Below are 24,992 nucleotides of genomic sequence, written 5' to 3'. Positions count from 1 at the left end.
CATGGTAATTACCAGCACTGTAATGGTTTGCTTCAGCAGTGGAACCAAATTTAAAAGAATGTATACAATTAAAGGCACTATCTGATTTAGTTGTAATATTTTACTGTTCTTCTCTAAGACCCATCAGTTTTTTATGTCGGCCAACTGGAGAATTATAAGGAGGTACTATTATAGGAATCAGTATGCCTGCATCTTTGTTCTCTGTGATGGGACACTGATTTCTGCTCTTTTCTTCATAGGATAGTCTTCTGGTCTTGATTGGGAGAACAGGAGGCCTGCAATTACTCCCACTTGGACCTTCCTCTCATAGTAACCATTCTCTACTGTCTGAAAGCCAGTGTGGGAATCCCACCTTTTGTGTATATCTCTTCCTACACAGCACTTGAGGCCTGGGGAAAAAAAATCACAAGGTAGGCTCAGGGCCCTATCCAGTCCACAGTGATACAAAATTCATCAAAACTCCATCATCTGATTCTCATGAGCACTACTCTGAGGCTGACCTCAGTGATTCCTTGGGTCTTTTGGAATTACTGTACTCTACTATTGGCATCTACTAAAAAGTATATTTCTTTTCCCGGTAGTGGTAGAGTTAGTCGCTCAGTTGTGTCTGACTTGTTTGTGACCCTGTGAACTGTAGCCCACCAGGCTCTTCTGTCCATGGGATTCTTCAGGCAAGAATACTGGAATGGATTGCCATTCCCTTCTCCAGACGATCTTCCCAACCCAGAGATCAAATCCAGGTCTCCTGCATTTCAGGTAGATTCTTTACCATTTGAGCTACAAGGAAGACCTTGTTAGACTGTTTCTTTTCTTTTCCTAGTGCCTGTTATTCCAGAAAATTGGCTGAGGGTCCACTTGAGAAAGGTGAGGGTGAAGGTTTTCACAAGTGGCAATTTTTTAAAGCTTTTTCTCAATGAAGTGTAGTTTTCTCAACGAAGTCTAGTTTTCTTATCAATCAAGTGCCCGTTTATGTAAAATTACTCGCTTCTGAGAATTTGGACAGAGGATACATTCTCAGCTAAAGTAATCAGGGCAGATCTGACTTTTGTCAGACTTGAAATTTTCTTGAGTAAGAGTTTTCTGGGTGTGTCAGATCCCTCCTTGGGCCCAGATCACCATCCTTTGCCTATTGACTTCCATAATGGCCACACCTACATTGTCTCTTTGGATGGTAAAACATCCACACTTAATATACTCCTTACCTTACTGAGATCAAGAATTGTATTAATATTTTAATTATAGCCCATCCTACCACCATTGCAGATGACCTTCTGTCTCCAATCGTGTCTTCAAGACAAAAGAGAGAATGGTCTTCCCTGCAGTAGAGAGAGAGGGAGTGAGGTCGACAAGTCAGAATGCACGTGATAGAGGTGATATAATGAATAGTCTTCCTCTGGGTTCTTCCAGGGGGTCCCTGGCCTAGCATGACACTCACCTAGCATGGATGAGCATTTGGTCTAAGTCTGTATTTGCCCAGTCAACAAACTCACAGAACCTCAGCCATTGAGTTTAGTATTTCTGATGAGTGCACATATAAATAAATTCAGTCCAATTAAAATTCTCTTCTGCTCACTTTTACTAAGTATTCTCAAAATCCAAATTCAGCGTTTTGATAATATGTATTGAAATTTTTCTGTAATTCCTTATGGAATTTTCTTCCCTACTCTGATTTCTGCATTTTATCTTTTGGGTTGTGTTGAATTCAAATTCTGTTTATTAGGTGAGCAACCTTAAAGTTTGGACATGGAGTGAACTGTTAACTTTGTCATGCTAAGGAAAAGTGGCTTTCTTTGGAAAGAAAGGTGTAGATGAGAGTGTGCCAGAGGGCAGTGAGGGTCAGGGCTTCCCAGGACCTCTGCCTCTGTCCAGGTAGTCCCATTCTTACCTGTCTCAATTACTGCCTTAACATTCATTCATGCTTTTTGGCAAATGTGTGAGTTCAGTTTACATTAAAGAAAGTGAAAGCGAAGTCACTCAGTCATGTCCGACTCTTTGCGACCCCATGGACTATAGCCTACCAGGCTCCTCCCTCCATGGGATTCTCCAGGCAAGAGTACTGGAGTGGGGTGCCATTGCCTTCTCCAGAGGATCTTCCTGACCCAGGGATCGAACCCGGGTCTCCTGCATTCCAGGCAGATGCTTTAACCTCTGAGCCACCAGGGAAGCCCAGTTTACATTAAGACACCTGCCAGTTCTGGCTCTGAGTTGGTTTCCAATAGCCCAACGTGGTCACAGAAATGCTGTTTCTCTCTAACTTGAAGATGAAAACTTTGGTATTTGAGTGTTTTTTTTTTATTGCCCTGAGTTTCTCAGTGCCTTCAGAAGCAGCCATTCTACCCTCTGGTTCTGGCATCCCTCATCCTTCTAGGAGGTTGCATAGTAGCACCTTCCTGCCACCTGCCCCATCCCTGGCCAAGCTCTGTCTTCAGTGGGCCCACAGTGCAAGGTGATAGCCTGACTAACTGTTCACTGCTCTAGCCCATGGGCTGCCATTTTCTCGTTCTGGGATATGGATGTGAGTCTCGTCTCTCTGAAAGTCTTTGATGCCTGCAGCCTGCTTTCTAGCACTCATTTTTACATCACTTTGTCTTGATTTATAAATGACCCAACTTGAGTCAAGAATGACTGTATGCCTGTGGTTTGGACAGTTCACGGAAGGTGAAAAGGTGAGAAGGACCTCAGAGGAGATCACGCAGCCCCATTCTAGGCCACAGCCATAGGAGCAGTCACTGCCACCCATCTCTTTGTGTCTTCATTTGACTTTTCGATTCTGATTGGCCTAGCTTAGGTCAGGCTAGAATCTATCACTCTTGGATCAAACAAATTAAGGAGAACCTAGGAGGAGCCTGGTGATGATCACTGTAGGAGCCATTATGAACCAAGCAACCCCCACCCCAGTTTGAATCTGTAGCAGTGTCACTCTGGTTGCCAGTAGGGTACATCCAGACCCTTAGCATCAGCATGTCCTTGCTTCCTCACTTGTTGATTACTCCCATCCACGTTGACTGTTAGTCTCTATTCCTTGAACATCTGTTGTTCATTCTCAACTTTGCCTTGCATAACCCTTTCCTACAGCTTTCCTCAGAGGTGTAGTGTCCTGTACTTAGGGCCCAGCTTCACCCCTCCTCTTTCAGGAAGTCTTCCCTGAACACTGAACATGCATTTTCCATACTTTTTCTTTTGTTGTCAGCTTGTTTTCATGTGCCATATATTGTCTTCTCATTGTCACTCAGGGTCCCAGCAAGAGACGACACACTCAAATTGGGCAGTTTGAGAGGAGTTTAATCAAGGGACCATTTACAAAGGTTAGTAGGGTCGGGGGGAGAATGCAGTCCCCTGAGATGAGTAACTTTGTTACCAGCTGTAGGTCAAATTGCCAACATCTGTTGAATCATAGAAAAAACAAGAGAATTCCAGAAAAACATCTACTTCTGCTTCATTGACTAAGCTAAAGCCTTTGACTGTGTGGATCACAACAAATGGTAGAAAATTCTTAAAGAGATGGGAAGCCTACCTGCCTCTTGAGAAGCCTGTATGCAGGTCAAGAAACAACAGTTAGAACTGGATGTGGAACCACAGACTGGTTCAAAATTGGGAAAGGAGTACACCATGGTTGTATATTGTCACCCTGTTTATTTAACTAATATGCAGAGTACATCATGTGAAATGCTGAGCTGGATGAAACACAAGCTGAAATCAAGATTGCCGGGAAAAATATCAATAATCTCAGACATGCAGATGACACAACCCTTATGGCAGAAAGTGAAGAGGAAGTAGACTCTCTTGATGAAGATGAAAGAGGAGAGTGAAAGAGCTGGCTCAAAATTCAACATTCAAAAAACTAAGATCATGATATCCGGTCCCATCACTTCATGGCAAATAGATGGGGAAACAGTGGAAACAGTGGCTGACTTTATTTTTCTGGGCTCCAAAATCACTTCAGATGGTGACTATAGCCATTAAATTAAAAGATGGTTTCTCCTTGGAACAAAAGTTTTGATAAACCTAGACAGTGTATTTAAAAACAGAGACATCACTTTGCCGACAAAGTTCCATCTAGTCAAAGCTATGGTTTTTCCAGTAGTCATATATGGATGTGAGAGTTGGACCATAGAGAAGGCTGAACGCAGAAGAATGGATGCTTTTGAACTGTGGTGTTGGAGAAGACTCTTGAGAGTCCCTTGGACTGCAAGGAGATCCAACCAGTCCATCCTAAAGGAAATCAGTCCTGGGTGTTCATTGGAAGGACTGACGTTGAAGCTGAAACTCCAATACTTTGGCCACCTTATGCAAAGAGCTGACTCATTTGAAAAGACCCTGATGCTGGGAAAGATTGAGGTCAGGAGGAGAAGGGGATGACAGAGGATGAGATGGTTGGATGGTATCATTGACTCAATGGACATGAGTTTGATCAAGCTCCAGGAGGTGGTGAAAGACAGGGAAGCCTGGTGTGCTGCAGTACATGGGGTTGCAAAGAGTTGGGCACAACTGAGCTACTGAATAGCAACAACAGGTAAAAAGGGGTGAGGGGTGGGAGGAATCAGGAAGATCCAGAACTAAGAAATGGATCTGCTGTGCCACCAGCCCCAGTGCTGCTGCAGGGAGAGGGTTGGGGGAATAAATACTCTGATCTCACTCTTCTCCCTTCTTCCAGACTCCTGACAGTGTTCCCTATAGACCTAGTCCAGAGAACAAGGGAGAAAACTGGTTTGGTCCATTCAAGGCAGCTTTTCAGGCACAGAGCAGGGTGGAGAGTGGATCTGGATGGGACAACAGAATATCCACACACTCCCTACTTGATAAATTCTCATCTTCTTGAGACAAGCTACTATGTTTTTGTTTTGTTTTAACCATCCCCTTTACCTCCTTGCCTCCTTGAAATTAAAAGACGCTTACTCCTTGGAAGAAAAGTTATGACCAACCTAGATAGCATATTAAAAAGCAGAGATATTACTTTGCCAACAAAGTTCTGTCTAGTCAAGGCTATGGTTTTTCCAGTGGTCATGTATGGATGTGAGAGTTTGACTGTGAAGAAAGCTGAGCACTGAAGAATTGATGCTTTTGATCTGTGGTGCTGGAGAAGACTCTTGAGAGTCCCTTGGACTGCAAGGAGATCCAACCAGTCCATCCTAAAGGAAATCAGTCCTGGGTGTTCATTGGAAGGACTGATGTTGAAGCTAAAACTCCAATACTTTGGCCACCTCATGCGAAGAGTTGACTCATTTGAAAAGACCCTGATGCTGGGAAAGATTGAGGGCAGGAGGAGAAGGGGATGACAGAGGATGAGATGGCTGGATGGCATCACAGACTCAATGGACATGGGTTTGGGTGGACTCCAGGAGTTGGTGATGGACAGGGAGGCCTGGCGTGCTGTGGTTCATGGGGTCGCAAAGAGTCAGACACGACTGAGCGACTGAACTGAATTGAACTTACCTCCTTGCATAAAGACTAGGATGATTATAGATGTTCACTGAAGTGACCAGCTGAGGTTTGACCAATGAACAGCATCTTGATTGAGCAATAGTAGGATGAGCAGAACATCTGTCCATCTGTCCCTTCTCACATGTCCTGGGTCAGAGGAGTTGCTGTTCTGATTTACAGATTTCAGAATATAGATTGGGCCATACTTACTAGCAGCTGGGGCTTTTGTATGTTAAAAGGTCCCATGCGTGCCCCAGCAAGTCTAGTCTGTTTCCATCCTCCAAGAGGCTGTATGTGGAATCAGAGTGGGCCCCATGAAGGCAGATTCTGCCATCCTCCTACTCTCCTCTGGCAGCACATGTTTTCAGCCTACCCATTGCTTGCATGTGATCTCTGGCATTAGATCTGAATTTTTTAAGAGGAGATAGTGTAATTTCTTGGAGAAGGCAATGGCACCCCACTCCAGTACTCCTGCCTGGAAAATCTCATGGGCGGAGGAGCCTGGTGGGCTGCAGTCCATGGGGTCGCTAAGAGTCAGACATGACTGAGTGACTTCCCTTTCACTTTTCACTTTCATGCATTGGAGAAGGCAATGGCACCCCACTCCAGTGTTCTTGCCTGGAGAATCCCAGGGACGGGGGAGCCTGATGGGCTTCTGTCTATGGGGTCGCACAGAGTCGGACACGACTGAAGCGACTTAGCAGCAGCAGCAGCAGTGTAATTTCTTAGGACTTGAATGATAACCAGCTTTACCAAAGCCATACACTAGGAAACTGGGAATTAGCCCTGGTAATAACAAAGTGAAACTGTGTTTCTGTCTGTTTCTCCCTCTTGTGGCCACTGCATCGCACAATTCCTTGGGATATAAATGACAACTCCTAGAGTTTTGCGACTTCAGTCAGACAGGATCAGATATAGGCATTCCTGAGTTTCTTGCTGTGACATCATCAAAACCTCACCTCCCACCTAGCATATGGACGTTTTTTTCTGCTTCACTGTTTTCTTGAGTGACTGCATGGGGCTAGCAGCAGCTCTGGGGTTGACGAAGGCCCCCTAGTGCTCACATTTCCCACTGCGACTAAGTGAAGCGGGCGTTAGCAAGTAAGGGGCAACCTGAGACCAGGGGTCAATTTCCCGGGACCCAAACTAAGCCACGAAGAATCTTGTCCTGTTTGCAAACTGAGAGGCTTTCCTCAATTCAGAAAGTCTAGATTACAAGAGGTAACCAGTCTTCTTTTTTATTTATTATTTTTTAAATTTATTTTTAAATTCGAAGATAATTGCCTTATAACAGTGTGTTGTTTCTGCCCTACAACAGTGTGAATGAATCACAACTATATATACACATTCCCTCCTTCTTGAGCCTCCCCCAGCCATCCTACCCTCTAGGTCATCACAGAGTTCATTGGGCAGTGGCCAGGGGATTAGCTCCTGCTTAGCCACGAGGCAAAATCTAGGTGTATAGAACTGTAAAGGCATTATTAAGTATTTCTCTACCTTAGCCTATATTAACATGTATTTATATCTCTCTATATGTATTAAGCATCATTGCTTTTTTCTCTCTCTGCCTTATTTCTTAGCCAGGATCTGGGGGCTCTAACATCCATTTAAGTCCTGCAGAACAGTCCTACAAATTCATGGAAGCCCTCTGTGGACCTCAAGAGCTGAAATTTGGGGTCCTTGAATTTACTGCCAGTATGTTGAACCAATAGGGCTTATGAGAATCTACTTTCATGTCTCACATCCCTTTAAACTTAATTAGAGGCTGAAGTTCTTCCAGCCCCAGTGAAAAGTTGCGCCTTCCCATGACTTCTGTCATTAAGCTTAGGTGCAAAAAAATCCCATAGTCATTTGAACTCACTAAAAGGAGAGGGCTCCAATTCAGAAATTGAATGGTTGATCCCCATATGAATAGCAAAGGTCAACTTGCTTTGACTTTTAAACCTTCCTCCACCTCCCAGCTGGCAGAGGGATGAACCACGCACGCGGGCTGCCAGCCTACTTGTCTCTCTCCTTCCTTGGCATTCTTGCTCCTCCCCCTGCTTGCTAAACATGGTTTCTAGTCCCCCCACTGGTGGGCGCTGGGAGAGGAAGGAAAGTTCTTGATTGACTAACCCTATCATCAGGTGGTGACTTCACCCCCAGCTCCACCCGTGGGAGTGGCAGGTGTAAAGGTTGATTCTTTCTCTCATGGACTGCTTTTGTGGAGGCATTAAAGACGTCCCTGGGAATATTCGTCTTCAGCATAACAGGAGTATCCTGTTGTTTTGGCTGTCCAGTGCACACATATTTTTCTCATCCTACAGACAAACTCCATCCAGGCAGTCTTCTTGGGCAAGATTAGAAATCCCCCAGCCAGCTCTTTCTCATTTGGTCTGTGGAAAACAATCCCACGTTCTTTGCCAAAATCAACTCTGAAAGCATAGATCTATCCCAAAGTAGTGGCAGTTTTTCTCTACTCCAGCCCCAGAGCAGATGGCTGGCCTGTCTCTGGTCTCCCCATTTCCTGAATGAGAGTCAGATCTTCTTTAACCTGAGTGACTTGTATCATTCTCTTTGTGTGGCTCCATTGGCATAGCTCTTAACAAGCTTGAGGTGAGAGATAGCACCCACCATGCCTGCCTTCCTCCCCATCCCTGAGAGAGAGGTGGTACCCGCAGACCTCAGCAGAGAGTTTCTTTTTAAGTGTCTCCCTAATTTTAATCAACTCAATTTCTTTGTCCCCAGTAGAGGTGAAGTGTCTCAAGAGTTGTGAAATATGTTTTAACAATTCCTGTGTCCATTCTGCATATGGCCTGCTTTAGAATACCGCATCTGTGGGGTCTGGCTGCCCCAGCTGAAACTTTCAGTGTGCTCTCTTGGTATAGACTGTTAGCATTTTTGCATTAGTGACCAGCATTTGACTACTATACAGTCTAACCCTATTTTGATTGTTTAGAACTGCATCCATGGTCAAGCTAGAACTAATCTGCGTATTTCGGCAGCTTGTCTACAAACCTCACGTGCTGAGTAACCCCCCTGCCCTGCCCCAAGTCTAGTCTCTCTTATTTTGGCTATGCATATCAGAGCCACAGATCCTGTGGGGCATGAATTATCCAGGTTCAGGAAACTTATTCTGTAGAGACAAGAAAGTAAATGGTTCAGGATTTGTGGACTGTGCGGCCTCTGTCACAGTTGCTCAGCTCTATTATGGCAGCACAACAGCAGCCACAGACAGCTCATAAGCAAACGAGCATGGCTGTGCTCCAGTGACACTCTACTCACAGAGCAGACAGTGAGCTGTGTTTGGCCCCTGGGTCACAGTTCACCAAATCCTGGATTGGATCAGTGAATTGAGAAGAGAAATGGCGGCCTTAACTAAACCCAGGGTTTATCTGGGCAGAAAGTGGCGAAAACCTCAGTGATTGAAAGCCCACAGACTGTGAAGGACATAAACCTGCTTTGTTCAGAAGGTGTGAAGATTAGAAATTTGGCTCTGGAATTTGAAGAAAACTTCAAAAAGTCAAGCTGGAAAAGGATTGTATTTTTTAAACCACCAGGATATGATTCTCAGCAAAAAAAGAGGAGCGTCAGGAAAGTCAGCACTGTGGTGTGTTCAAGGTCACCTGCCATGGTCAAGGTCACCCTAGTCTTCACCACAGTAGACTCTCTCTAGTGCACTTTTGTGTCGTCGTGGCTGCCAGCATATTGACCTACCTGGCTGGACGTTGCTCTCGATTCCCCTCTTTGGTATATGAAAAAGTCTTTCAAATATGTAGCAAACACTTTATCCCTCAAGCCTTAACTGAGTGTGCCCAGCTGGCTTCCAGCATCCATATCTGCATCTTGTTGCCGGGGAGCTTTTCCCAAAGCTGGAAGGGCTCTCAGCGCCAGGCAGGCTGAAAGTCCTGGTAAATTAGTGCCAGTCAGCCAATGACCAATCGGAGTGCAATGTTAATACCCCAACTTTCTTCCCCCTCACATGGGATAATGGAGGACTGTGAGTTACACTGTTTCCCAACAGTTTTCTAGTGGTTTTGAGCTCCAGTTACCCCTCAGTGGAAGGTACACTGTAATGTACCCTTGTTTGGCATCTTCCTCTCCTGTTGAACTTCCCCACTCCTTCCTGGAGTTTCCTTTCAAATAAACTCTTTGTTCTCCACTTCCTGCTCAGGAATTGCCTTGGGGGGAACCCAGCCTAATCAGAATAGCATTTTCTCTGTGTACTTTTCTTCAATGATTTCATTCTGTTTCTGCTGCAGGGGCTTTTGGGCACCTGTCACATTTCATTATAGTCACTTGAGTCTATTCCACGGAATGGTGAGTTTTCCAGAAATGAATCTTATTCATCTTTGCATCACTGGCATTTTCCCTAGCCTGTCACACAGTGTTCAAGATGTGATTGCTGACCACAGGAGGCTTGATGTACAGGCAGAGCAGAGATGAAGAGGCAAGTTTGAAGAGGCTAGTGCTGCACCACTAACCACATGAAGTAGCCACTAGCCGCATGTTGGCTATTTAATTAAAATGGAATGAAAATGAAAACTTCACTTCCTCAGTCTCACTAGCCACATTTCAGGTGCTCAGTAAGTGCATGTGATCAGTAGTGATTACATTGGACAACACAGATGTAGAACTTTTCTACCATTGCAGTTGGTTCCATTGGACAGCATGGGGATGGGGAGCAGGGTGGAGCATGCTGAATCCATGATTTGGTTTTGTGCGGCTTTGTGTGGGCCACAGAACTGAAAGCTTTCAGGATCAAGGGAGTATAAAGCAGCACCTATAGTCCTGCACTTGCGGTTATCTAAGGGCAGATACTTCATAGTGCGAGAGAGAATCAGAGGTGTATAGTTTGTACATGATTGCTTCATTTACATTTTGGCTGAACCACAAAAAAGAGAAAAAGTAACTTCAGAGTTTCCTAGCCAAATTGAGATTCATGTTGTGTGGTTTAGTGTTCCACAGTTCATATCCTGTGCTGTCCATTTAGGGTTGGACTGAGGTAAGACCTTTTAGACAGGGTCACAGGAAGGTAAGAAACCTCAAGGCCACTCACCAGCAGCTGAGGCTGGATTGCATGGCTAGCTAAGAGCATGTACATCATTTCTCCAAGCGTTTGACTAGAATGTGAAATGTTCTGGAGTTGGAGTGTTTTCTGGTCTTGAAGGCAGGAGAAGAAGGAGCTGACAGAGGATGAAATGGTTGGGTGGCATCACCAACTCGATGGAGATGAGTTTGAGTAAGCTCCAGGAGTTGGTGATGGACAGGGAAGCCTGGTGTGCTGCAGTCCATGGGATCACAAAGAGTCGGACATGACTGAGCAACTGAACTGAACTGGTCTTACAGTGGAGGTCTCTGTCATTTGGATTGAATTTAGGCATTGGCAGTTTTTAAGACATGATTTTGAACTTGGACAGCGTAGGACAAAGCAGTGTCTAATTCAGTCTGACAGTAGCTTCCTGAGGGGCTTAGTTAAGAACATGACATGTGCTCAGCAAATGTTTTTTGAATGAATGGATACATGACCAGATGAATGACTGAACACGTGAAAACTGAGTATACCTTAGTGAGCACAGGAACTGCACTTGGTGTCATGGCCAGTAGGAGGTGATGCTGTAAAATTGTTCACTGTGTCACCTCCTTTTAAAACAACAACAACAGCAATGTATTTTGTAGACTTTGAGCATCTACTTTCTAAAACTTTATCAAGATCAGAGTTTACTTTGGCTATAAAGGATCTTAGAAATAATCTAACCAGGTCAGAGGTTCATTCATGGCAGAGGACATCTAATCTCTTTATGGCTAGTAGAATGGATACTATATATGAATAGTAGCCTAGTCTTTCATTTTTAAAATATAATTCTAAAATGTTTATTTAAAAAAAAACAACACGTTCCCATGTTTCAGAGTCCAAAAGATGCAGAAGAGTGTTCAGAGAACTATCCTCCTTCTCTTCTCTACACATGCCCCTCCCTAAAGACAACCATTGTTCCTCTTTTCCTTTATATCCATTTTAAGAAGATGGTCAGCGCTTCTAAACACAATGAAAAATGTGTGTGTCTCTTTTTCGTTTTTTAACGTTCTGTTTTGCCCCCACCTTTTTTCCCCGCATCAACCATATACTGCTCCTAGTGTTTTAACTCTTCCTTCACACTGCCTCTTGGCCAGATTCTCCTCAGGGTGCTCCTGGCACCTCTCTTGATCAGTCGTTGATCTTTCCTTGCCTCCACACTTGCACTTGTCTCCTAACTTAGCTCCCTCCACAGTTCTGGGGCCTCTGCTCCATCCTCCATGTGATACCAGAATTATCTTCCTGACACACCATTTTGATTTCCTTGCTCCCCATGCCTTCCCCAATAAAGCCTGAGGTACTCTGCCTAAACATCATCCCCATCCCAGCCTCCCCACCTCACTCTGCCATCCACCCACATTCGTGCCTTCCCCTCTCCTCACTGGCTTACAGAGCCTTCCCCCCAAACCTCCCACTTCTTCAGAGACCTGCTCAAAAGCTACTTCCTCCATTAAGTCTTCCTCCCTCAGATTCCAGTGGAAATGGTCTTTCTTCCTGACCCAGGTGTAGCATTGAGTATGCTCTTCTTTGCACTGGAGTTATTTGTTTCTGTCTTACATCCTCTACTATAGGGAACGTTTCATGGGGGCAAGGAACGTGTTTGTCTAATACAGTTTGGCATCCTTCACTTAACCTAAGACAATGTTTTTGCATCCTGCCTGTATCACCTAACACACAGTTACTGGATAAACAGTGAGAGTGGGGTAAATTAAGATAGTGTCCACACATCTCAGGGCTCTGAGAAGTTTCTATGAGCAGGACCTTTATTCTCTGTACTGCTGCTGCTGCTGCTAAGTCGCTTCAGTCGTGTCCGACTCTGTGTGACCCCATAAACGGCAGCCCACCAGGCTCCCCCATCCCTGGGATTCTCCAGGCAAGAACACTGGAGTGGGTTGCCATTTCCTTCGCCAGTGCATGAAAGTGAAAAGTGAAAGTGAAGTTGCTCAGTTGTGTCTGACTCTTAGCGACCCCATGGACTGCAGCCTCCCAGGCTCCCCCGTCCATGGGATTTTCCAGGCAAGAGTACTGGAGTGGGTTATTCTCTGTACTGAAAATGCCAAATTGCTCTTCTTCTATTCTCCCCCTTGCCTTCAATCTTTCCCAGTGTCAGAGCCTTTTCCAGTGAGTTGGCTCTTTGCATCAGGTGGCCAAAGTATTGGAGTTTCAGCTTGAGCATCAGTCCTTGCAATAAGCTGATTTATTACATTGTAATAGTAAGAAGAAATATAATTGATTTATTAATATTTCATTTATGTTTATTATGTTTCATTTATATCAATAACTGGCTGAAGTTAAGATTTAAGATATAAAAAGCTTGACTAGTTTATAGCTGCATATAGTAACCATCTAACATTCAGGTGCATTAAAATTATGTGACTCGAGTGAATCAAGCAAAGCTCTGCTTTTCAGGGTTCATAAGAAGTCATTGTCCAGCCGTTGACCTTTGGTAATGACTTTGGGGTGCATAGATACACCGTCACCATTGTGTATATATTTTAATGGCTTCAAGAGCTATGGCCATTGTGCTGGAAGTCCAAAGGACTGGTGAAGAGGTCGATGTGTTGGCTTCATCTGTTCTGTACATCTTCTTTAGGCAATGTTCTGCATCTGACCTAAAATACAGCAGAGAGTTCCTGCTCCCCTGTTGATGGGGAGACAGAGCTGGTTCTTTCCAGTTTTTCACTAGGAAGAAATGGCATGAATTTTCCCAGGTAGGTGGCCATATATCTGTGGAAAAAGTGGCGGAGGTGCTTCCGGAACCTCTCACCAACGAAGGCATAGATCACGGGGTTGACACAGCAGTGCGTGTAGGCGATCACCTCTGTCACCAGCATGGCCAGGTCCAGCTGTCTGCTCTGTTCACAATCAGCCTTCAAGTGCATTTGAAAAGCAAAGAGTAGGACAACCAGATTGTAGGGTGTCCAGAAAATAAAGAAGACCACCATAATTACAAAAATAAGTCGAATGGCTTTGTATTTTTTTTTACTGGGGCATCTCAGCAGTGTTTTAATAATTCCTGAATAGCAGATGGCCATAACAAGCAGAGGCAGAGCGAGACCCAGGATATTCATTCTCAGAGCATGGAATCGCTTCCAGGCATTTTCATTATCCTCTGGGTAAAGAGGACTGCAGAAAGTCTGTCCAGCCTCCTCTTGGGTCTCATGAAAGAAAAATTCAGGGAGGGCTGCTAGCCCTGCCAGGACCCAGGTGAAGATGCTGGTAACAATACCAAAAGTGACTGTCCGGGCTCGAAGGGCAAACACGGCGTGGACGATGGCAAGATACCGGTCTATGGTCAAGAGGATGATGAAAAAGATCTCACTGTACAAGCCCATGTAATAGAGCCCGGAGAGCAACTTACACATGCGGTGGCCAAACACCCACTCGTTCCACCTAACATAGTGAATCCAGAATGGCAGCGTGAATAGGAAGAGCACGTCAGAAATGGCCAGGTTGAGCAGGTAGATGTTGGTCATGATCCGGAGCCGCTTGTACTTTGTGAGTATCACCACCACCACCACGTTGCCCAGCAGGCCGGTCACGAACACCAGGGAGTACAGCGGGGGCAGGAACTGGGCCGCCAGCTCCTTGACGTTGCTCTTCTCGCACGGCAGTGCCGCCTCATAGTCGTAGGGTGTGGTCCCAGCAACTTCACCCACAGTTTCAATCCCATCAGCTGAGGTCGCCATTTCCCTTGTCCCTGTGATAGAAGAAGGCAAAAGTAACCCCACAGTTAACGATGATCGCTCCTTGAGACCCACACCAGTCAGTTTATTCACTTACCCACTAAAACCACACGGAATAAATAGCCTATACATTCTTCAGCATATATTTCCAAAGGTGTATCAGATATGCCATGGGGCGGGGAGAAATGTTAGGAGTGAAAGATGCAATGTTTTGAGAGTCAGCATGATCCATCATGGGAAAAGAAACAAACATTGTGGATGGTAGTGAAGAGCGGAGATGTTGATCCTGAAAGCATTTGGAAGAAGAAATACAAAACAGGAAGAGATAGGTTGGGTAATGTTAACAATAATCTTATAATAATTATATTATCACTGTATTTAAAATTTTTGTTTTATGTTTTATGGTTTATATATGACCTTCAAAATCATCCATTTAAAAACCAAATGCTAATAATAGTGATTATTATCCTTAGAAATAACTACCCATTTCCATGGCTCCATAACATAAAATGCAAAATTTAAAAATACAGTAATGGGGAAATTGAACCTCAAAGAAATTTAATAAGGAGTCTAAAATCCTTTAGTAAGCAATTTCAAAAGTTCAGGCTAGATCTTCAGTATCTATGCTGAATTCTCTCATCACTGGATTCAAGTACAGTGATTTTTAACTTATAATAATTATTATAATTAGCTGTTGTAGTAGTTATTAACTGTTGTAACAATTGTAAGCAGCGTCCCCTTTTCCTGTTCCTGACAATGCTGACATAAGCCAGTCATGTGCCTACAACAGACCCCTTAGAGTTTCTCCCTCATAAAGAGGCTGAGCATGTACCAATGGGACTACTTCTTAGATTTTGGATTTTTTAGACCAGGATCCCTAGGGTCAGTGCCTGCTTTTCTTAGAATTACAGCCTTGGCTGGAGAAGAAGGAAAAAGAGACAAGGGAGTAGTCCATGAAAGGCAGCTAACCCCTACCCTGCTTCCTCAGGAGTCCTGCTAACCTTCTCTTTTCTGTGAAAGCACAAGTGTGAGGTCATGAACATACGTCAGCAGGTATTTCTCAAGGCAGGGCTTAGAAATGCAGTAATTGGAGCCGATGGCAAGGATTGTCTTTGCTTTCCTAAGAAAATACTGGGACCCTAAAGTCAGCACCTGTTGGGGTTCTGTGTGGTCCAAGTGACTGTAGAGAGGAGAGACATAGGAGCGGTTCCTGGCCATTCTGCTTGCCAGTGAGAAGACTCAGACAAGCCCTTAACTCTGAGCCTCGTTTATTCATCTCCAAAATAAGGATCATGGTAGCCACCCATTTGATGTGGTGAGCATCAAATCAGAGAGTCTACATGAGATCATATTTTAAACTAGAAAAAGAAAAAACTGTATGGTAGAAAGCAGAAGTGAAAGAAAGGCAATGAGAAGTGGTTTCACATGAAATCGGGAAAAAGTAGAGGCTCTTGGATAGAACTTGATCTATTTTCATAGCTCTGGCCTGGTCCATCATCTACTAATCAGTGACACATTCAGGCTTTCGAGGTTAAAAATGGAATTGAGTAGCAACTGACTTATATGATCTTACCAGCTTTTTAAAAATTCCCAATGGCATAATACACAGCAGCTGAGAAAAAGTACCCATCATTTGGTCTGTTATGCATTTTCGGTCATGAGAGTATCTCTCTAAACCTTAATGTTTAAGGCAAGAGTGGAAAGAGCCTCTACTCATCATTAATTATTTATATTTTCTTTCCTTTTCTCACAGACTGATCTGAAAACAAGTCAAACTTTAAAAAAGAATTTCACTGAAGTGTTTTCCAACTTGAAGATCATCTTTAATTCATGTGTCATTTCCATAAATCCTACATGATGAGTGTAAGATTATAGAATCTTGTGAGGGGGAAGGGGTCTAGACTGCAAAGCACTGGAAAACAAGTAGAGTTAGAAGTCAAGTCCTTGACCCCTAGTTACATGAGATCAGAGACACAAAAACAGATAGAATTTTTACCTGTCTGCACTCCTAATCACAGTCCTTGCAGTTTGGAAAAATAATATAGTAATAATAAATGAACAACATCAATCATAAAGAAAAGGAAAAAAATAGTAAAAACCACCCCAGATCTCACCATGATGAGTTTACTACCATTAACATTTCTCTATATATGCATACGTGGATACAAAGTTTTACATAAATTGACATCATACTCCTTTAGCTGATTCACTAAAAATGCCCATAGTACAATTTGGTTGTGCAATGTAAATGAAGTTTCTTTAGTTTCCAAAACTATCTGAATCTCTTACCAGCTTCCCACCTGCTGGGTAAAAGAAAACAGTATTCACAAATTTTAGTCCTAAGTGGTTTAAATTTAGTCTTATCCTTCCATTCATTTGAATGATAACTTTAGGTTTTACTCATCCTCTGTTAATCAGCTTGTAATTTCAGTTCCTTGTCTCCTCTCATTGGTCCTTTCTAAGATGGCAGTAGAGAAGGGCCAGCATGACTCGATGCATGGGCAGAGGGAGAAGAGGGTGCTCTAATCTCCTGTTGGTTCTTGATTGACGTGACTGGTGTCTGCTAAGGTGGGGGTCGACCCAGTCCCAACCCTGAGTCTTTGTGCTGGCATCTGCTGCAGTGTTTGTAGTAATGACCTCAGGATCCATTCATTCTCAGTCCTCCCCAGGCACAGTGACCTCTCCAAGGTGATGGAGTCTTCACTCAGCCCTGTAGAATGGAGAACCACACCGCCATCGAGTTCCTGGCCCAAGCTCTACTCTTTCTTTTGAACTGGCAGGCGCCCGTCAGACATGCTTCTCTTTGACTCCATGTGCATGTCCTGTGCAAACCAAGGGACACGCAAGACTGCAAACCAGATCTTTTTTCTGCCTGACCACCACCTTAACTGCTCTGGCCACTCCATGTGGGTAAGGAGATACTTTGCAGAGAGATATCTTCTTGAGAGTCTCCTAGTTTATCAAACAGCTCTCCAAACCCCCTAACTCTGGTCAAAGCCTGGATGGGAGAGATAGGACACACAGCTGTGACTGCTTCCTTCCAGGGTCTCTTTTCTTATAATTTCTGAAGTCAGAAGTCAGGGAGCCCTTTCCCTGCCATTCTTGTCTGGCCAGCTCCAATAAATGTGTATGCAACCTCCATCTATACTATGATAAATGGGATGAGGTGATGGATATCTCAAACTTCATAAATTCTCATTCACCAGTGTAAAATTTTAGTGAGTGTTGCAAAGTTGAATTGAAAAAAAAAATTTAGAATTGGGGATCCTTCTTTAGAAAATATATTTAAGTTTGAAATGTCATTCTGATTATATATAAAAAAAATCTAATGGTGATGCTCAGTGCTGGTGAGTTTGCAGTGAACCTTATTCATTGCTGGAACACTTACTCATTGCTGGTGCAATGTAACTTGTTTTAATAAATTTTGTATCTAACATGAGCCATCGAGATACACATGGCTTTCATCCATTAGTTCTAGTCCTGTGATTTTACCCTGAGGGGAAAAGGTCGAAAATGTATTACCAACACATAATGTGCACAAAGATGTTCGTTGTGGCATTGTTCTCATAGTAGAAAACAAGAAATGAGAGCAATCTAAATGTTTGACACATGAAGGATGTTTTGAATAAATTGTAGTCCGTTTAAAGAATAGATTATTATGTGGTCATTAAAAGTAGTTTTGGATACCAGATAAAATCACAGACAGATGTTTATAAGAACAAAGAGAATGCAAACAAAGATTGCAACAACGTGAAATTATATGTACATATAAAAGGCAACAGGCAAATAATCAAAATAGTTGTGAGAGGTAGGTGGATTATCATTTTTAAAACTGAAAATCTTAAATTTTTCTGTATTTCCTTATCAGTTAAACTGTCTCTGAAAGCTAATGTTTTTAGGCAGGCACTGCTAGAAGATTTGGCAGACATTTTCTAGGGTGAAAACCTAGGCAAATTACAAGATGAAGGGTTTACTCATCAGAACTCGAAACCACAAACTGAAATCTAAGGAACTTAAAAAAGAGGGCACACTAGGCAAAGCATTTGAATTTTGTTTTCAGATTAAGAGATCTGAAATTTGTTTCAGATTAAGGGCTAGGTTCTCCCCTTTGATCTTGGGTTGAGCTGGCATCCAACCACCTAGACTTGGAGAGGGGAGGCGTCTTTTCGGGTCTTGAGACCTGTATTGGCAGGGGCTCGGCCAGCCTCCACGGGAAGAGTGAGACGGCAGGTCAGATGACCGCAGTGGGCACCTGCGTGAAGACAGGTGGCCCGTGGGACACCAGCTCCCTGGATGCCTCCAAATTGTTTGTGTAGATTTATTAGATTATTTATGTATATTATCTGATTAAACAACTGCGTTTCAGTATTCATTTCCAGTATGTCTTATCTTTTAGAACCATTTGTCCTATTAGATAAACTTTTGGATCCTGTAGTCAATACTTACAAAAACATAATTTTGAGTGAAATTTTGTTACATTTGTAAATAAGTTTAGGAAGAATTGATAATGTTACATGTCAGGCTTTTATATTTGGGAACATACTATATCTGATTACTCTGCTTACCATAGGGCTTTAAGTTTTTGGTGTTGCATGTTTCTTTTTACATTTTTATCTACCTTTATATTCCTCAGGTTATTGTGAATGACATATTTTTCCCTAACAAATTTTCTAAACAATTGTTGGTAGTATGAAAGAAAATACGTGTTTTAAGCTGACTACCTTACCGACTTTTAAAAATAAATTCCTTTAGGACTACTAGGTCCATAATCAAATTATTTGTGAAGCACTGACAGAATTATATCCTCCTTTCTGGTATTTCTCATTTGTTTCTCTCACCTTATTGCTTTGGTGGGAACTTCCACAGTGATGTTAAATAATAGTGGTGTTTCTGGTTCCTGATTGTAGTTAGACATCCACCCTCCAACCTTTCAAAGTCCCCAAAGGACAAAAAAGATATTATTAATTTGAAATCTGTTTTATTCTAAAACTTTACTAAAGTGGAAAACTGCCATGCCTGTGATGAAGAGTGCTGATCCTTGACAGTAGTGGGAGTTTGGTTGAACTCAGTCATGTCTGAAAAAGGGCCACGTGCTGAATGATATCCCAGTTTAGTAACATCAGTAATCTGGTGTGTGTGTGTGTGTGTGTGTGTGTGTGTGTGTGTGTGTGTATTTAAGTGTTGAGTCTTTCTGAGGAGGATCAGCCTCTCAGGTGAACTTGATGAATCTTCTAAAGTATATATAACAGCAGGGGAAGGAGAGGGTGGGACGATTTGAGAGAGTAGCATTGAGATATGTACACTAGGGTGAGTGAAACAGAAAGCTAGCGGGAAGCATATGTGTAGCACAGGGAACTCAGCTTGCTGCTCTGTGATGACCTAGAGGGCTGGAATGGGGTCGGGGAGGCTCAGGAGCGAGGGGATCAATGTATACTTACAGCACAAACCAATACAACATTGTATAGCAATTATACTCCAATTTAAAAATTAAAAAAAAAAAAAGAATATAGAGAAGAGAGGAGGTTGTGAAGTCACTGCCTACCATCCTGAATCTGCCTGTCCATCTAGAAGAGCTCTGCCCACAGACTCCAAGTGGTCAGCATTCCTGCAGGACCACCTGCTGTTAAGATCAGATTCCAAGCCTAAGGCCCTAGATACTTTTGGTTTCATGGGTATTGGTGCCAGGGAATCATAGTCATAAGATTTTTCTTGCTTATATATCCTTGGTCCTTTTCAGTATAGGATAATGATTGAATTCCTGAGTTTGAAGAAATGACTGTGTGACATAGAGCAAGTAGGTTACCCTCTCTGTGCCTCAGAATCTGTATGTGTAGCCTAGTGATAAGAAGAGTTACTGCCTCATTCATTCAGCAAATGGGGTTCTCCAGTCAGTCATTCAGCAAATAGTTAATAGCAACCTATGACATGCCAGGCACTGTTCCAGCGATACGGCCACTGTTCCAGCGATACGGCACATCCGTGAACGGTATAGACAAAACTCTCTGACCTCATGAAGCTTATATTCTAGTCAGGGAATAATCGATAGCCAAAAGCTACAGTGTCTCACATGGTCATGAGTGCTGCAGAGAAAGGTAAAGGAGATGAGAGAAGGCAGCAGTAGGGTGGGATTGGAGAGAGGCAGTTTAAACTGGAGAGGGTCGACAAGAAACTCATGAGATGACATTTGAGAAAAGTCTGGAGGGAGGCGAGAGAGTGAGTTGAACAGGTTTCTGGGGGATAAGAGGAACACCAAGTGCAAATATCCTGAGGTGAGAGAGTGGCTGGACAGATTCTTAGAGGAGCAGAAGGGTTTAGTACGGCCGAAAGAGAAATGAGGGATGAGTATTATGAGAGGGAGTCACAGAGACATGAGGAGCTGTGGGCAGGGGTTCTATGGAGCTATGCAGCCAGGAAGAACTTCAGCTTTTCTTTGAAAGGAGTAGGGACTGTAGGTAAGTTTCCATTAAACTTGACGTTATCCTCCTCATATTCTGTAAGGATTGTTCTGGTTGCCATGTGGAGAATAGACTATGGAAGCACAATTAGAAACAAGGAACCAGTAAGGAGGCTGAAGCTCCAATACTGGGCCACGTGATGCAAAGAACTGACTCCTTAGAAAAGACCCTGATGCTGGGAAAGGCTGAAGGCAGGAGGAGACGGGGATGACAGAGGATGCGATGGTTGGGTGACATCACCGACTCAATAGACATGAGTTTGAGCAAGCTCTGGGAGTTGGTGAAGGATAGGGAATCCTAGTGTACTGCAGTTCATGGGGTTGCAAAGAGTCGTACACGACTGAGCGAGTGAACTGAACTGAAAGAGGCACTTTTGATAATAGAGGGAAGATGTGACACTGGGCAGGGCTTGGCAGTAGAGGTAGAAAGGGTGAGAATAGAATTCTCTATAAATGCGGAAGCTAGCCACAGGATTTGTTGACAGCGTATGAGTAAATGAGAAATAGTCGACGACTCCAAGAGTTTTGTCTGAGCAACTGGAAGGATGGAGTTGACACCAACAGAGATAAAGTCTGGGGCAAAATAAGCCTGAATTGGGGCAAGCAAGTCTGAGATTGATTATATGCCATCCAAGTGGAGATGTGCAGTAGGCAGTTGGACAAACGGCTCCGGGGAGAACTGTTGACTGAAAATACAAAAGTGACAGTTGTCATCACATAGATGTAAAGCCTTGATTCTGGAAAAGAGCACCGAGACATAGGTGTAGACAGCAAAGGACTGCATCTCCAGGCATGCCAAAAGTCAGAGGTCGGAGAAATGAGGAGGACACAGAAAGACTGAGAAAGGATGGACAGCGAGATCAGAAAAAACCCAGAACTGGTGTCCCTGAAGCTGTGTAAAGAAAGTGTTGCAAGGAGGGGGGAGTAATGTGAGGACTACATGAACCCATGTGAGAACATCAGCACACAGTGCCAGGCAAATGCAGGCTAGTTCTTCTCCCTCTCCCTCTACTCACTGACATTCTCTATTTTTTCAAGTTTTCAGCCCTTTTCAGGATTTCTTACGTCTTTTCCAAAATAGGATTTCCTCCATCTAAAGAGAAATTCTTAGCTTTCCACAAATCACCAGTCTGTAGCCCATTACTCAGAGTTACAGAAAACACAGTGATTGGTATCCAAAATGTTTTAAAAAGGTATTTCAGCCTTCATTAAAATCTGTAGTTACAGTAAATGAGTTTGAATTTCTACAAATGGTTTTGGATCTGTACCAAATTAAATAGCCTAATAGGAACCCAAGAATATATTAATCCATTTATTTACTGACATTCCAATGAAGAATTATTGATAATTCTTTCACAAAGAAATAGTTATCTTTCACAAATATGACAGGAATAGAGAGAGAGAGAGAAGTGACAGGCTGTACTCTCCTAAAGTTTTTGAATCTCTTTACTATCTCTGAGTTACATACCTCCAACCTTTTTAAGTTGGAAGAAAAGAGGAAGTTTAAGAGTTGAACTAAGAGTATCCTCAATTGCAAGCTCTTTAGAAGCCAATCCCAAGAGCTGGTTCAGTCTTCATCAATATTAATAGATCATCCATAACAAAGGAAATCTACCCGTCTGATTTTCCATCCACCTGTCTTCTCAGCTACCCTTTCATGTATTCATCCAATTATCTGTCCATCTAGCACCTTGAATTGCTTCCCATGTACACAATCTTAAGCCAATCCTCCTTCCCTTTCATTTCTTTCCACAGAAAACCTGGGTAGTCAGAAAAAACAATTATTTGGTACAGCACTATCCTGTAGACCTTTCTTGCAGTGATGGAACGTTCTGTGTCTGTGCTGTTCAGTAAAGCACCTAATTGAGCACTTGAAATGTGGCTACTGCTGTTGAAGAACTGAGATTTTCATTTTATTCAAATTTTATTAAGTTAAATTGGAATGGCCACATGTGGCAAGTAGCCACTCTCTTGGACAATGCAGGACTATTGCCCAGTACAATGCTTGACAAGTAATAGCTGCCTAATAAATGCCTCTTAAGTGGATAGAAGGATGGAGCAGAAAAATTTTACCTTTTTTCACTTTTCAGATTATGCATTTGAAATGTTAGATTCTCTTCAGGTACCACATCTTATGAGCATTGGTATCCACCTGCAGCATAGAACAGGCTAGGATGATAAAGGTCTAGAAACATCAACGGTATTTCGCAGAACTTGGAATGTTTTATATAAAAAATAAAAGTCTTCAGGTTTACTTTAGTTTGTTTTCTTTTTATCCCAATATGTGTACATCTTTGATCTGGACCAAAGTTTTCTAAGGAGTCGGACACGACTGAGCAACTGAACTGAACTGAACTGAACTGAAAGTTTTCTAATCTTTTTTTAAAAAAAGAATTGGATTAGAATGTCCTGGGTTCCCTTGAGATGGGAAAATCTATAATGTGATAGCTTCTGCTGTAGAAAAAGGAAGCAGACTCTACAGAGAGCAGAAATTTGATGGTAGTAGAGGAAACTACATTCAGTCACATGTGGGAAAGACCTTGGTGAGAACCACATTGTGCAGGATGGAATGGGCTGCCTTGTGAGCCAATGAGCTCCTTCCCTGGAAATACACAAGCACCTCTGAAGGTTGAAATCTTGAATAGATGAAGTCTTCTTCCCAGCTGCAGGCATCTCCCAGCTTTTATATTTTAGGGCAGCACATGGACTTCCTCAGCTTCCAGTCATTAATATTATTAGAGCAAAGATTATATTCCATTCTTGGAATGTAGTCAGTTAAGTGACTTGGTTTCATCCACCTGCAAAGTAACTTGGAATAGTTTTTACCAACTTCTTTGTTCAAAGAGTAGATTTAATCACTATGTTCTAATACCAGGTCTTTCCAGTGTGGCTGATGTTTAATGTTTGTATGCAGGCTGATACGTGATTTCATTGAAATAGATGGTCCTGAAAAGTGTTTTATGGGGAAATTATGCCTGTGCAGTCAAAGTACACATGGCAGGAGTGTTCAGTGTACTGAGGGTCAGTTTCCTGGCCCCTGGTATTTCCACCTCCACCTGTCTTGAAGAGAGAACCATTGCCTCTTTTCTAGGCATATTTGTTACAGTTGATATCACATTTGCACACCCTTTTGTATTCTGGTACTTAAAATTTTATTGCTGTTGTTCAGTCACTGAGTCGTGTCTGACTCCTTTATGAGCCCATGGACTGTAGCCCTCTAGGCTCCTCTGTTCATAGCATTCCCTGGCAAGAATAGTGGAGTGGGTTGCCATTTTTTCTGCAAGGAATCTTTCCAGCCCAGGGATCCAACCTGTATCTCCCTGCATTGGCAGGTGGATTCTTTACCACTGAGCTACCAGGGAAGCCCCACCTGCATCTAATTCCATGTGGTTAAAAATTATATGAAAATATAATTTGTAATGACTTCAACATACTGTATATTTATGGTTTTTTAATCATTGTCTTACTGTCGTGTGATTAAGTTGTTCCCTTGCACCTTTACAAATAATGCTGCAGTAAATGTCTTTGTATTTTTATTAGTTTGTTAAAGTGGATTTCTCAAAGGATAATTTCTACCTCTAGTCACATTTCTAAGGCTCTTGGTGCATTTTGCCAAATTGTTTCCAGAAGTTGTATAACAATTTGTATTCTATTTCGTATTGGTGCCAGTCTCAACAAGCACCCATCAATACCAAGATCTAAAAGAAAAAAATTACTTGGCCAATTTTACAGGTAACAAGGGTGTCATTATTTATGTAACTAATACTTAATAACTGAGGGGTTTTTTTAGCTGTAATTATTAGTCATTAGTATTTCCTTTTCTGTGAATTATCTGTTTGTGCCTTTTACCCTTTTTATTCTGCTGGATATATCTGCCTTTTTCTTATTGAGTCATGCAGCCCCTCCCTAGAGAAATAACTCAGCCTGCATAGTTCATGATAATCGTCACCATTTTCTGAAATGAGTTGCAGACATGCTCCAATTCCTATCGCTTCCATGAACCAACAACCCCATATTCCCACTCCCTCCCCTTAAAACACTTGCCGAACACAGTTAACTTTCATCTCCAACTGGTTGAACGTTTCCCAGAAGATTAGAAAGACTTTCTATCCCTACCCTCTAATATAGATCCAAGAAAAGCAGTCAACTTCGTAGATCCAAACATAAAAAGACCAAATCAACCGATCAGCTGATTCATCTGACAGCCTGACTTAGAGTGGATTTTCAGTGAAATATAAAAATGTATATGTATACAAATGTAATATACATGTATGTGCACACATATGTCAGTTATACTTTCACTGCTTCTTACTAATCAATATTACGAACGCAAAACTACTAAAGAGGACCCTTTTGGAGTGGCCATCCTCTCAATTGT

At 42.7% G+C, this 24,992-nt stretch overlaps 1 protein-coding gene across 2 annotated transcripts in view; it reads right to left on the bottom strand.

Annotated features, from left to right (window-relative positions):
- Positions 1-12,713: 12,713 nt before the first annotated feature.
- Positions 12,714-24,992, bottom strand: part of CCR3 (C-C motif chemokine receptor 3) — a 31,783-nt gene continuing 19,504 nt past the window's right edge. For both annotated transcript variants that reach the window (XM_027523549.1, XM_027523550.1), the window contains exon 2: positions 12,714-14,174. In XM_027523549.1, coding sequence (XP_027379350.1) covers positions 13,087-14,163 — 1,077 coding nt within the window. In that variant the 5' untranslated portion in view covers positions 14,164-14,174 and the 3' untranslated portion in view covers positions 12,714-13,086. The remainder of the gene's footprint in view (positions 14,175-24,992) is intronic.

This window comes from Bos indicus x Bos taurus, chromosome 22 (assembly GCF_003369695.1).
Source record: "Bos indicus x Bos taurus breed Angus x Brahman F1 hybrid chromosome 22, Bos_hybrid_MaternalHap_v2.0, whole genome shotgun sequence".
In the NCBI taxonomy this organism is placed as follows: domain Eukaryota; kingdom Metazoa; phylum Chordata; class Mammalia; order Artiodactyla; family Bovidae; genus Bos; species Bos indicus x Bos taurus.
This window is presented reverse-complemented; position numbering and strand designations above follow the sequence as displayed.